Source organism: Ambystoma mexicanum, chromosome 12 (genome assembly GCF_040938575.1).
Source record: "Ambystoma mexicanum isolate Mex_15411 chromosome 12, UKY_AmexF1_1, whole genome shotgun sequence".
NCBI classification, from domain to species: domain Eukaryota; kingdom Metazoa; phylum Chordata; class Amphibia; order Caudata; family Ambystomatidae; genus Ambystoma; species Ambystoma mexicanum.
Window position 1 is genome coordinate 680,542,793 of NC_090936.1, and position 14,757 is coordinate 680,557,549.

General features: G+C 44.3%; 1 protein-coding gene across 8 annotated transcripts in view; it reads left to right on the plus strand.

The window, feature by feature from the left end:
• Positions 1 to 14,757, plus strand: part of KIF21A (kinesin family member 21A) — a 2,335,619-nt gene that overhangs the window by 2,146,892 nt on the left and 173,970 nt on the right. For all 8 annotated transcript variants that reach the window (XM_069629214.1, XM_069629217.1, XM_069629219.1 and 5 more), the window contains one exon: positions 3,502 to 3,619. In XM_069629214.1, the coding sequence (XP_069485315.1) occupies positions 3,502 to 3,619 (118 nt within the window). The remainder of the gene's footprint in view (positions 1 to 3,501; positions 3,620 to 14,757) is intronic.

Here is a 14,757-nt window from a genome sequence, read left to right on the forward strand (position 1 = left end):
CGTATGAGGGCCAAAGTAAGCAAATGAGGGCCAGCACATGTCTTTGCCAGCAAACATGCACGCCCACGCGCTCAGAGCCAAGGCCACGACTGTGGCCTTCCAAAGACACGTTCCATGGCAAACGATCAACAAGGCGGCTACCTGGGCTTCTCCATCAGCCTTCTGCAAGCACTATTGTTTGGACGCCAGTGCAAGATCAGACACAGCATTTGGCCAAGCAGTTACAAAAACTTGTTTTCCATGAGAGGCAACTCCCCAGGGCTTCATTCAGTTTTAATGGAACATACAGTATGGAGGAAAGGAGACGGGACGAAGGAGTAAGTATATGTTACGTAGTGACTAATGTACTCCTAGTCCATAGTACCCTTTCCTCCATACGTCCCACCATCCTCCCCCTTACAAAAACCTGTGTCATTTGTAATAAGGCCGATGCGTCAAAGGGGATTGAGGAGTGGTGCCGGTGGGTGGATTCAAGGGAGCGCATGCTCTAGAGGCTGCATCCTGCGCTCATCTAAATTTAAAGGGGTAGACAATTTTTTCTGGTGAAAAAGGTTCAGTTTCCTGTCCCTAGCGAGGGATGCCCATACAGTATGGAGTAAAGGTATGGAGTAAAGGGGATTATGGACTAGGAGTACTTTAGTGGTGAGTAACATAATTTTGCAGATTATATTCAGATAGTCAGCACAGATTCACAGCCTCTTTGACGCATTACCAGATGCATTGTTTTCTCGTATGTATAGCGAAATGTAGAGGCTCTCTTCCTTTATCTTTAGCAGAAGATGTTGAAAGGTTTCAAAGTCCCAGACAGCAGCAATCATCATAGGCCGGGACATACATTCAATGTATTTTTAGTCCTGTGTTGGGCCTCCTTTCAGTAAAAGAAGGCGGCTATATGTGGTAAATTCTAGTGCACCGGGCAGTATTTTGCACTAGCCATGAAAGTTTGCCTGACCTTTGTGCAATTCAAACAAAATCAGGACACCCACTCTTCAAGGAGCAACGCCCTAAACACAGGAATACAATCCCATTTCCCTCCTTACAGTGACATTCTCCATCTCACTCCCATTACACCAAAGCCTTTAAGAACTATAGCTTTTGCCCTCTGGTAACATGAACTGTTTTCTCCTATCCCAAATGGTGTGCCGGCAGTACATGCTAAGGACTATTACCCTCTGTAAACATGTAATGTGTACCTCTAACCCCTAATGATATACAGCGCTCACTTGATTGCCAAAGCTATGCTTGTTCTCAATAAATAGCTGAAATAAAAAGTAAAAAAGACTTTGGAATAGAAAAAAAACAAAACCCAAACAAACTTGAAGGTTAGGAATCAAATTTAACATGTCCCTTGATTAAAAAAAAAAAGTGGTCCAATGTATTTGTCCACTGACTTTCCTTGTAAGCCTTCTATATGATATTGATCTTCATTTTCTCTCAAGTTGTTCAAGAAATCCATCTTGATTTACTCACAATTAGTACCCAGCGAGGGATCTGAATCGCCACCGCAGCTCTGGGTTCCTTCGCCACTGGTCGTCATGGAAAGGGAGAAGGGACTATGTGTAGTCCCTTCTCTCGATGCCCTGCAGCCATTTTGTTCATCTTTTTTTTTGTTCTCGACTCCAGAAAAAGTGCAAGTAGTACCCCGGTACAAAGTGCTGGGTTACTAATGGCAATACGACCCTTGAAGGGGGGCATTACCGGTCGGGTAATGCCCCCCTAATCTGGTCATATTGCCTAAATAACAGCCTAGTTTGCCATGTCTGTGGTGATGTAACTTGTTCTTAGTTTGAAACTGTTGCTGTCATCTTCTGCATATTAGGATCAGCCCTAGTGATTTCACTGAGGTAGCAAAAACCCTTCCACTTTAATTCGCATTCCACCTGGATTCAGTAGTAGTTTTGGAGTCTATCTGAATTTGGGATTCTGTATAAAGATGATTACGCTTATAGTATGTGTTGGATTGCATTAAATTATGTTTTTACATGTACTCTTTGTTATGGTGAAGGGAATTAACAGCTGACTTGAAGCAGAAGGGAAATCATAAAATCAGGTTGGTTGTCGAGAAGCAACTGAAAAGGAGTAAAAGTGGAAACACAAAGATGACTGTTTCTGTAAAAGGTTGAGGGCAAAATAAATAAGTGCAGGGGCAAGGATTGTCTTTTATGGGGTTTCCACCTTGCTTACAGTTCAATATAAATGAATAACTAAAGAAAGTCCACAACATTTGGATACTCACAGTTCCTTGGAGAGTTACTGGCCTGAGCCAAGTGATTGTCTAATTATTCCCCCTTCAGCCTTTGGTGATTTTCAGGCTATCATAAATGTCAGCATGGCCCAGAATGATGTTGCTCCTTCTGGGCACCAGAAAGTATTCTTTTTAATTGTTGGTGGATTTGCCAATTACACCAGCATTTTCTTTCTGTGTCTACTGGCTGACCTGACCCCCCTCCTCTTCAGGGTTCTTTGAGTTTGGGCACCCCGACCTCTCGGCCACAGGAAAAAAACAGGTTTTTAGCAGTCTATAAACAGTTACCCTTTTATTTATCTACTGACTCTACTTTATCAACTTCAGTCTCCATCTCACCACCTCAAGTCTCCCCCTTTTGTCTTTGGCCCTCTTGACTTGGCCAACTTTAGGGATCTTCACGTCCTACTGTATCCTTGCTTCGTTACTCCTCATTCAGATATTTGTTTCCTCCTCCACTTCTTTCTCTACCTCTATTGCCCCCTTGAACTTCACTCCTCCAGTATCCTCTGTTTTCTGGAATCGGCACCCTTTCTCTACCTCTTAGGTTGTCCTCTCCACTTCCTCCTCCCTTCTATCTCCCTTTTCACAGCTCCCTCTAGCACAGCCTACTGGGTTTCACAGCCATGCTTGTAAGCGGATTGCACACCAATGAGCCTTCATGTCTGTGGGCACTTTTGCTTCCATTGCGAGTGGATTTCCTATCACACCAACAGAAGCCAGCTTGAGGCCCTGGGGATGCGCCATATGCCACCTCCCAGTGAATTTCACATAGCATGAGGTCTTCCCCCATGGTCCTAGCCCCAATCCTGGTCCTAACCATAGGGCTCTGTCGCATCCTTCATAACATTAAGAAAGTGGGATTTTTAGTAGGAATGGAATGAACGAAGAACATTTACTTAACTGCATCTTTCATCTGCTTCCTTCATTTCCACTTCACTAAGTACAGTGACTGTGAAAGGTTATTTCTATAATGTAGTTCACAAGGTCAGTTGTCAGTTCCACTGTGCGTAAGTGTATAAATGTAGGTTTTTACAGATCCTCCTACCCATGTAGACGGCATCTTAGTTTAGAAGGGTCCGAGGTGGACCCTCATGGACTTCAAACACGAGTACCTGGGTAATATATTTGTAGTAGACTTTGTATTGCATAAAGTAAATTAACTGTGAAGCTGTTTGAAATATAGTAAAATGTCATGTTTTCTTACACACCAAAAATCATAAAGATGAATTTCATTCATTGTTTTTTTAAAAAAGGCTTCAATCAACTGGAAAGCTCTCTGGTCATCAAGGCCCAGTTATGTGTCTTACAGTAGACCGTATATCTAATGGCCAAGATCTCATCATTACTGGCTCAAAGGATCACTATATCAAGGTAATTGTCTCAGGTTTTTTATATGCATTCTACTGTTGTGTAATTGCATTCTGCGTTCTACTTTAGGTATTCCATTTCTCAATTTGCAAACAATCCATTTCTTTACTGCGATTTGTAAAATGTATACCTATGGACTTAAATTAGAATTCTGTATTTACTGTGCATGTTCCTAGCATGTTGTTGTATCGCTGTGAATATTCAATGTGCACTTAAAGCACACAGCATACCTACGATTCGTTTTTTTCTAATGGATGGTCTGTCCTCCGCAGATTGTCTTTTGAAATGCCCCATTCTACTATTTTCGGACTTCCAACCTTTTTTCGTGCTCTTATTTTCTTCCATTGGCGGGCACTTACTTCTAAAGGGTACCTTTTTGCTACAGATGACTCATTTTAGCAAATATTCTCCAGGTGTCAGTCTGGCTGTGAAACATGCAGCCACCAGAGGTGCACTGTTGCTACATTTGAGCTTTCTCCCCTCTTTGTTGTTGGAAGTAATGGCACCAGCTCTGACCTCATATCCTAAACGACTACTTGATCTTTCGCAAAGACAGAATCGACACAAAAGGGGGTAGAGTGGCTATACTTGCTAAAAACTCCTTAGGCATTACAGAAATAAGTCATCAAGACTTCCCATTGGGGGAAATACTGTCCTTCAAATGGTCCCCTTCACACACTGCTTCAATAACATTACACTTGTTATATCGACCAATTGTCCTATACTATCCTTTGAGGATGACATTGTACACGTTCTGTCTGTGGAGACCAAGCCATCTTCCAGAACTATCCTCTTGGATGATGTAAACTTAGGCTATAAAGACAGCACAGACACCAACACCCTTGCTATACAAATGACATTGAAGCCCTAGGTTTCACTCAACCATTCACCAGACATACACATAACAAAGGCTGTATCTTAGACTGGTTGGCTGAACTAAATTGCAATGTCACAATTGTTTCCGATGAGCCCAGCCCTTGGTCAGATCATGATATTATTACTTTCAATATCTTGATCGGCAACCAAACACTGGTCCACTCCAAGCCCATTCTTGCCACCTAAACCAGACAGAAATTCCAAGAACATCACCCCTTCCCCGCATCCTAAACTTGCTAACGACTTTTACTGACTACCAAGACACCGTTATCGATCCATTCAAGATGGTAGATACTTAAAATGATTCTTTACTATGCGCCATTGATATGTCGCTCCACTGGGAAAACGCAAGACCAGACCTATCACCCACCTCAACACATGGTTCACCCCAGACCTCAAAGTGCTTAGTTTAAATAAACCGTATGGAGGAATGACCCTACAGGCACCAACAAGCTACATTTCTCATCCCTCTCCAAAGTCAACAAGCAGGCTACACTCCAAGCGAAAAGTACTACTTAGAATAACTAAATCAACAAAGCTAACTCCTCTACTCTCTAGCTCTTTGCAATACTACGAGAACTAGAGTCTCAAATTCCCTTTACCGACAACTGCACCAAAGATACCTTCTGGTGAACTAATATACAAAATGCAATACTTGGCAAAATATCGTGCCTCCAAAATAAGATTTCACTAAAGAAAAGTTAATTGGCTCTACTAGTTGCCTCACCTGATCTAAAACCATCACTGCCGCCTAACACAACATTCTCCCTTTCAACTTCATGCCTGTCTCAGAAGCTGAGGTAATCAAAATGATAAAAGGACTTAAACCTTCTAGAAGCCAAGGGGACATCTGCCTCATCTTTGTAATCAAAGACTGTGCCAAAGCATTCGCTCCATTTATGTCTTCGCTCATCAACTCCTCTTTCGCCTGTAGTTCAGTTTCAGCCAACCTGAAAGATGCTTGTGTCCTATCCTTGTTAAAAGAAACAACACTAGACGCTAATACCCCTACGAACTACCGCCCTATTACTATTGTACCATTCCGCCTTAAAATCCTGGACAGAGCAGCTTATCTACAAATCCAAACCTGTTTGGAGGCCAACAACTTCTTGGGTTTTCGTCAATCAGGATTCCGGCCTGGACATGGCATGGAATCTGCTCTTCTTGACTTAAAGAATCCAATGGACGAATTCAAAGACGCTGGTAAACTTGCTCTCCTTCTCCTGCTAGACCTCTCAGCTGCCTTTGGTTGATCACCAAATCCCAAATACTCAGCCAAAATCTTCAGTAGCGCACTTTTCTTCGGAAGGCATTGCCTGGATCTCATCTTTCCTCTCTAACAGATCTAGGAGAGTCTTTTCTCCTCTAGCCTCGGCCCTTCCTTCCCTGGTCATGTGTGGCGTACCACAGGGCTCTTGTGTCTCGCCTACACTGTATAATATCTTCACAAAATCGCTCTTCTTGACACTCTGGCTATCTCCTACACAAGCTACACAGACAATACCCTGATCCTTCTACCCATCTCAGGAGACTGCAGCTTTGACTCTGTTACTGGGAGCCGTCTACCAAACAATCCAAGCGTGGATGGCAGTTCATTCATTGTGCCTCAATGACGAAAAGACGGAGATTCTCCTAGTTGGCTCACATTCCCTGCTGAATAAACTTGATGGAGCCTACAAATCCTTCATCATTGATGGTCTCTCCTTGCCACTCTCACAGCAAGTCAAAACCCTCGGGTATACCTTGACTCCAATTTGTCATTGTCAAAGCAAGTAAATGCAATCGCCTTTTCGGCAGTGTACAACACGAAATTAATCACTGCCTGCAGGCCATTTCCCCTGACTGTTGCATCACGATCGCCAGAGCACTTATTAGGTCTAGACTTGATTATTGCAACTCCTTATTTGCTGGCACGAGTGCTGCAACATTAACAAGTTGCAGATAATACAGAATAATGCAATGCGAGATGCTCTGAACATATAAAAAAAAGACCATATCTCCTCAGTGTTGGACCTGCAACCCTGGGGCATCATCTAAACTCAACTTTGCCAATTACCTCTGCGAACTATTACCAAATACCTGCCACACTATAAGTATCATTCTATATCTCAATGTAACAAGTTTATGCATGTACTGTAAGCTTTACTTTGCAATCTACTGAAATGTCTGTAACATGTGCCAGCACCTTGATGCCTTTGGGTTTAATGCGCTTTATAAATGACAAAAGGAATACATAAATATGGTGCCAGCTGTGCGCTATAACCTCAGTGGCTTTTTTCAGGCATGCTGCTTCTGAAACATGCCAATGCTTCTAAGGAATGTTCTCTGTGCCATGTCTCCCTAGAGGGCTGCAGCCTATGCCCCTCAAGGAGTGAGTGAAATTCATGTTGGACCCACACAAGAGCTGCCTTCATTGTTTGGTCTGGAATCATGGCACTAAAGAGTGTTCATAGTTTGATCCTGTTAATCCATTAGAAATTAGGATTCGATCAACAGGTCCTGGATGTCATCCATCACCCCGCAGGCATGAGCTACCACTGGGAAACCTCTAACTTCCACATGATGTTCAAACTTTAACTTTTTGCCCATTATGTATGATCCATTATGCTTTAAATGTTTTCTAGATTAGTCATCATTCTTCTTCTTCATTAACATTCTCAAATACTCAAAGGTTATGTCACAGAAGTATAGTTATAAGTAACATCAATTGGCCTGGGTAGCCTAATATAGGCCCTCGTACCTGCTGGTTTCAAGCAAATGTGCCTCTCCTTGGTTAGAAGCAGGAACTAAATAGCTCCCAGCAACTTCGAACCCTGTACTAATCTTATCAAATCTAATAATATAGTAAAAGACCAGATGTATGTTTATCAAATGCAGCCATAGCTTCGCCTGTTGTCACTGCTAGAGGGAGCTGTTGCCTTAAGATATATAGTGGTCCTACTGTGTTAATGAAAACCTGCACTTTGGCCCATGTAAATGGGCTTCTACACTAGTGTATTATAAAAATAGTATATTATAAAAACAGTAAATGTCAATGTAGACAACCCATACCACTATACTAAAATCTAGGTCCACTATTGAAGACTAGGCGCACAACATATTGTGACAAGTGTTGGGGGGGCAGAAAGGGAACCAGACATAACAGTTAAGATACCTAGTACATGTACATTGTCCCAAGAGACGCAACCCAATCCTGCATTATAGTGTATGTCCACTATCTGGTGATAGACAGCATAAAAAGAAAAAGTGGCAAGAGAAGGTAACCAGATATCAAAACATTGTTAAACTAGTCCTTCAGGATCCCTAGTGCCAACGCCAACAAAGTCACAGTACTTTTAGCTCTCTGGCATACACATGAAGGCTCGAGAGGTTAGAAAACAGTTCTAAAACTCATTCAAACACTTCCAAAAGACGTACTACATCTTAGAAAGGATTACCAAGTCATCACACTTCATGGAAAATAGTGTCACCAGAAATTATTACTTAGTAAATATGCATGCCTACACATTTCCAGAAGTGGACAACATGCCTTTAAAATGCTTTAAAAGATCACAGGTAAGTGCTAATATTCTAGTCTTTGGCCTAATACGCACTGGACCCAAACACACTGGTAAGTAGGAGTCTTCTTTTGTAGGTATGGTTTATAGGATCCAGTTTAAGGGGCTTTAACCCTGAGACAACCACTAGCCAAATAATAGAAAAGAACAAACAACCTTTACAAAAGCAAGATGCTCAAGCCAGAAGCAGAATCAACAGTGAGGAAGACTCTAGCGCAGGCAAGGAACCTGTCAAAGCAGGCTACAGCACCACAAAGGGCAAAGAGATGGTGTCTAGCCACAGAAGACAAACCCACAAAGATAATTATGGAGGCGGACCCAGGACGGTACTAAATAATCGATGCGGTGGGGTTTTGGATTCTCATCACTTTTCCAGGCAGTGGCATCTTCCAGCACCAAAGCTGGACGCCATCAGCGGTAAGGTAGGAAAACTGTGGCAGAACAGCCCAAAGATGGCCCCAGCACGGAAGGTCTGACCCAGCATTCAAGTGAAGTTAGGAAGAGGATTCAGGAAGCCCAGAATGGGCATCCAGAAGCAGTGAACCCAAAACCGGAGATCAGCCCAGCACTCTGCATTCAGCCAATATGGACAAATGGTGGTCCTTAAATTGCAGCAGAGGTGGGAAATGGCAGTATATACCCTAGCAGGTAAGTAAACCTGGTCTTCTGAAAATCCCAGCAACACCACTCACAGGGCTTGCCAAAGCCAGCCCACCAATCACATTAGGTATTAGGGGCAAAGGGACAACCAGACAATCTAGTTAGCCCCTCAATCTGCCACTTAACCCAGACCACCCCCACAGGATGTGATATGACCAGTCCTGGGACATAGACTGGTCTAAATCACTAGACGCTAATATGGCGGCTGCATTACTGGGTTCACAAAGAGCCCATGCGAAAAGAACAGCTGTTTTAGGCCGGCACATTACTACTCCAATGGATCCCAGAAAGGTATTGAGCTACCAATGCAGTAGAATGTCTTTCACCCTTGTTAAAGCCAAAGCTAAATAACAGCAGCCCCTAACCTACTCACTACAAGCAATGTAGGGTGATGTAATCCCCCTGGGCATAAATGAAGTTCTTAAGAAGCACTGCTGCTATGGAAGCCTTATGGGAGACTATGATTAATCCTGCAGTCATCACCAAACCCCAGCCTAAAGTCTCCTCACATGTGGCCAGCGGAAGGAGGCAGCTGCTACCTGATCCTAACCCTGGGGGTGGTATCCGGGAGGAGGATCACACGGGAGGAGACGGCTATCGGTGCAGGGGGAGGGGGTGGTAATTCCACTGGGAGGGATGCAGTATTCATCTTCTGAGGATGATGGTCAAATCATTCCCCAGCTATCTAATGGCATGTTCTCAAGGTACAAATCCCTCCCATATAACTACTCAAAGAACAGGTTGTGGTAGATCATCTAGACAGAATAAGGTCTGTGCCACTAGATTTGAAGAATTAAATGAGAAGACTTTGAATTGCCCTAATTCTGTATTAAGTAGAAGTCCTCACTCTAATGTTAAGCTACAAACTCTTTTCACAGCCTCTCCTCACTCTAAGAACTCTCCATATATAAAACAGTCAAAACTAAGTACAAAAAAGACACTATCCCCTAAGGACTACAGTGCCCATAATGCTTATGGTACTGGGACGAGAAAGAAGGACTCAGAAGCAATGATGATTCAGAATGCTGTTTTCCAAAAGGTGCGGTCTAGTTGTTACAGACCAAGGCACCTGAGCGGGACATTTAAATACCAAAATGAGACACAGCTGCAGAAAGGAGAGGAAGGAAAAGTTGAAGATGGAGAAGAGGAGGATGTCAGAGGTTTAGGAACTGCTCCAGAGAGAATGCCAGCTGATGCCGTTGAGGAAAGTGAAGGCAAACGGCATTGGCGAGGACGTGCAGAGGGAAGCGGCGTGTGGAGAAGGAGCCCAGCTGACGAGAAGTGCTCCCAACTCAGCACATGGTGTGTCGGTGAGGGAGAAGTCACAGAAAATTAACAGAGCTGTCTGAGCTCCAGGAGACTGTCACACAGCTCACCGAAGGTACGCAGAAGCAGGAGAGAGTGGGCAGAATGCCAGAGGTCCGCACAACACCTGACCACGAGAAGGAGCTGCCGAAGAAAGCCAGCGAGTTGGCTAGACGCAAACGCTGACCCCGGGCCACTCCACATAAGAAAGTTGTGAAAACCTAATGATTTTGAATACTGAACTGTAAGGGAGGCATGGTATGACAAGTATGACACTGACACAAAAGGTACAATTTGTAACACCTTTATTACATTTTCAGGGTTTTGGAAAAACTCCTATTTGCCCTGTAGCTAGGATGGGAATAGTCTCGACCATCAAATAATAAATAAAACCGTCCTAGTTGAGTCCGTCAAATCAAAATGGCCTACACTAACAAAATCTAATGCCTGCCCTATCTCTTGTACAAAAAGTGTGTAAAGGAGGATATGTATGGAAAGGAAAATCAGTGTTCAAATGTAAAGAATAAATGCGGCGGAGTCCGCTCCCCTCCCCACGTTGGACAGAACGGAGTAAGGCGTTCCCTGTAGACAGGGTGACACACTCTGGCTCAGATTCTCAAAACAAAGGCAGTTCCAAAACGTGGATCGAGGCTCACCTGGCCTTTCACGTTAGTCTATTTCCAGCTTTCAAAACACAGTTCAACAAAAAGTTAACACCGGTCTCCCTCAGTCGGGCTCGGACCTTCCAAAGCAACACTTGCAGGGACTCCCTTCCCCAAGCTTAATTCACATCCTTTAGGGGTTCCCTTCCCCTAACTTATCACACTTCCGGTCTCCCTCAGTCAGGCTCAAAACTTTTCCTGATTTTCCAATTGTGTGTGACTTTTACTATAGACCTCCGCAGGACCACTTCCACTTTCCCTTCAACTCAGACTTTTCTGTTATTTGCCCCAGTGTCTCTTGGTCTGGGTAGGTCGATGTCACAAGCACAAATGTTCAATGTTCACCTTTTACCCCCTTTTCCCATGGTTACTTTTGATCATTTCGCCTTTTATAGGTAATTCACTTTATCGCTTCATGTCAAAAGCATTTCATCTTTCATAGAGACTTTTGAGTGGGCTACTTTCTTTCGCCGGACCACTCTGCTACTCAGTATTGCTGGTTTCACAGCTGTCGATAATTCAAAGTTAATCACAGGCCTGCCTTCCTTCACGTCTCATCGACATGCATGCAACCTTCAATTGTGCGATATATTGTTGCAACTTCAATCGTTCCTCAACACACACCGGTCTTTCATGTCACTTGCCAACTCACCGTCTGTGTGAATTTCTTTCTTGTCTTTGCCGTTCTTGATTCACAAGTCCAGGTTAATACCACAGGCTTGGCCTCGCCTCCCCAACTCTGCCGTTCACGTGGGAGGGTCGCTGGCGTACTTGAAACACAATGCAGTCTTCTTGTATGCAATTTGGCCTTCCCCACGTGTCTTTCACAGCCTTCTGGAAGCAACAGCCTGCTGCAGGGAACGCCTTGGGTTCTCTAGCCTTTCCCTTGGTCCGTCGCTCTGCTCAAGTAGGTTTGCCTTCACCCCAGAAGTTCTGCTCTTGCTCGTGTTCCACCTTGCTCAGAGTGCCTCTCTTTGTTCCGCCTTTTATCCATTTGAGGAGAGATAATTGGTATCAGATGTATGCACTTAAAGTCAAGTGCCTGACTTTGCCTGACCAATTTAGCGAGACATGTCCAATGTGATATGTAAGGGTTAGCCTCTTTAATCTGTCGCTCTCTTCCTCAGCCCAATGTTTGTGTAAAAAAAGGGGGGGCGCTTTGGGACATTGGAGAATCCTATGAAATAGGATGGGTCATGTGCACGGCAAAGGGGGGAATACTGGGTCTCACCATCGGTCGCCTCACCCCCAAATGGTATTGAATGTATGAGACAGACATAATGATTTAAGTTCAGTTTGTTTATTAGCCTTGAAGGGGGGGGGAATTAGATTTCCTACCTTGCCCTCAATCTACAATCGGAGAGGTCTTGACTATCAACAAATGAAAACTAGTCTGTGTCAGTCTCTTTGTCAAATAAGGATTATAAACCTAGCCTTGCCCTCATGCTTATACAAAATATTGTGTAGGGGGGCATGGGTCAAAACAAAAATATAGTGTATCAGAAGAAAAGTCAGGATGGTGGTTAAACAAGTACTTCACTCCCTCCCCATGGTTAAAGCACAGCAGGGGTTTGGAGTAGCTTTTCGAACAGGTGGCTCATTTCTCAAAGTTCAACAGGCTGATACTATTTAGCGTATTCCCCAAAGTTCAAACAATTCACAGTTTCACCTGGTTCCTTCTGCCCGGATCTCTCAACAATCCATCTTGCCTTGTTATTCAAAACACAATCTTCTTGAGATTTCCCTCAGCTCTATTCAACACAGATTTCTAAAATGACGTGCAGAGTTCAAACTCTGACCGTTTATGCTTCCCTCGCCTCGTGTCTGGATCCTGTCTTTCTTGCTTTTAACTTTACGGGGTTCCTTTCCCCAATCTTCTTGCATCACACCCTTTCAACACTATGTCAGAGGCTTCCGAAACAGCACTACTTTCCCATCCTTCATGCCTCACCACTCCGACACTGTGCATTGTGACTCTTGATGTTTTTACAATCGTGCCCCCAGCACGTTACAGGTTTGTTGGGTATCATAGTTCTATAAGCAATCACAAAAGCTTCAGCCGTATTCTTATAATCAATTTAATTCAGAAACACTTCATTGGTTAACATATCACTTTCGTTTCAAAACGTATTTTCCCTCCGTCGGGCTCACATCTGTTAAAGTTCATCCTGAATACTTGTGCTCTAGGTTCCCTTCTGTCGGGCTCAAACCTGTCTTGGCTTTCAGATTTCATTTTACATTTTTCACTTGTTAGGGGTTTTACTTGTAAAGTTCAAACAGTCATTAGAAAATGCGCTTCATTCACAGGACCACTGTTACTAGTTTTATTTTTTTCCAAACTGGACTACAAATCGCATTAGGCCTTGCTCTTGTCTATTTAACTTTGGTGCCTTTCGCCAACCAGACTTTTATTTAATTCATTCACTCAGAGGCATCAGCCTCTCTGCAATTCTCCAACACTCTCGTTCACCCCGATAGGAGAGGGGCCTACTTCCAGACACAAAAAGGAATACTTTCTCCAGCTTGTTGGCTCCACGTCACAAACCCTTCTTGCTTTTCGCAAGCACGCTTCTCTCGCTGGGCTTTCTCTAGCTTTCCTTTGCAGTTGAACAGCCCTTCGGCTTTCCGTGCTTTGTTGCCTGGTCCTTGTCAGTCCCTGCTGAGCTGCTCCTTCTTGTGTCCAGCCTTGCCTCTTGTGTGCTTGGGATTTGGGTAGGGATCCTCTGCCGGTCTCAGCCTTGCAGCCTCCCTCCTGGCTTCCCAAGACCAACCTTCTGTTCTCTATGGGGCCACTCCTTTTATACACATGGGTGGTGTCAATTGGTTGCAGGTGTACGTGATTTGGGGGTCGGGGGAGGGGGAGTGCCTGATCCTGCCTGGCCTCATTAGTGTGCCAATATGATGGATTCCCATAGGAAAACATGATCTTGCTATTCCTATGGGAAATCTTCATTCCTCTTTCTTAGTTCTTTTTCGTCTCAGTATTTGGGGAGGGAGAGACGGAATTTTTATGTGAAGATATCCTGACTAGTAAGAGGGGGGTAGATTGAAAATAGGGTAGGAGGGAATGCAGCGTATCTGCCCGAGGCACTCTCCCTCTAATCCCCTGAAGAAAGAATTCCCCAGAACGGGGCATTGAAATACCCTTGGGCTTTTCACACAGTGGACAACCTTGGGGTGTCCTTCGTTACAATTGTATTTTGGTCGATTTCGTGTTATTAGTATGGTATGGCATGGTATAGTATTGTTTATTTATAAAGTGCCTATACCCAGGCAAGTGTTTCAAAGTGCTCAACGAGGGTGGGTACATGGGGAAAAGAAAACAGTTGCTCAGAGCCCTTGAATTTCTGAGACGATAATAGTCTGCACAGGCAGAGTAAGTGCGGGAAATACATTTAACCGTTTGAGATAAAGCAAATAGGCCTGACAGTGATTCTGCAGTTTCACCAGTGCAAATTAAGGGGTGAAGACAAGGGTGAACAGACAAACGATCTTCAGGCACGGTGCATACGGATCGTGCAAGTGCACAGACGGTCAAATGGAAGGGGAGGTCCAAGTGCACCCGGTCGATGGAAACTGGGATAAGTGCACAGAGAGCCACTCTGTTGGGTTATTTCTCAGGTGCAGTGAGTGTGGGAGGGATGCAGGGCCTTGAGGCAAGTATGAATGAGGACTGGCGCAGGTGCCACGGACCTGTGGGACTCTGAGGTACACCAGGTGGCCAGCCAGCAAGCTGTAAGGAATAGGAGGGAGAGAGAGAAAGAACAGAGAACTAGGTTAGCATGGTAGAGGGGGAGAGAGAAGGAAGAGGAGAAGAGGAAGGTCTTGAGGAACTTCCAGAACTTAAGAAGATCATGCTCAAGAGGGCGGCAAAGAAGATCATGCTCAAGAGGGCGGCAGGGAGGCTATTCTAGAGGGAGGCACCTGCTGAGGATCAGGATCTCCCTCCAATTCTCTGCTTGGAGAACTGGCTCACTCGCAGAAGGTTGGAGGTAGATGAGCAGAGGGCTCTTGATGGACAGTATTTGGGTAGGCAGCGTTGTAGGTAGGTAGGTCTCAGGCCCCAGAAAGCCCTGCGAAC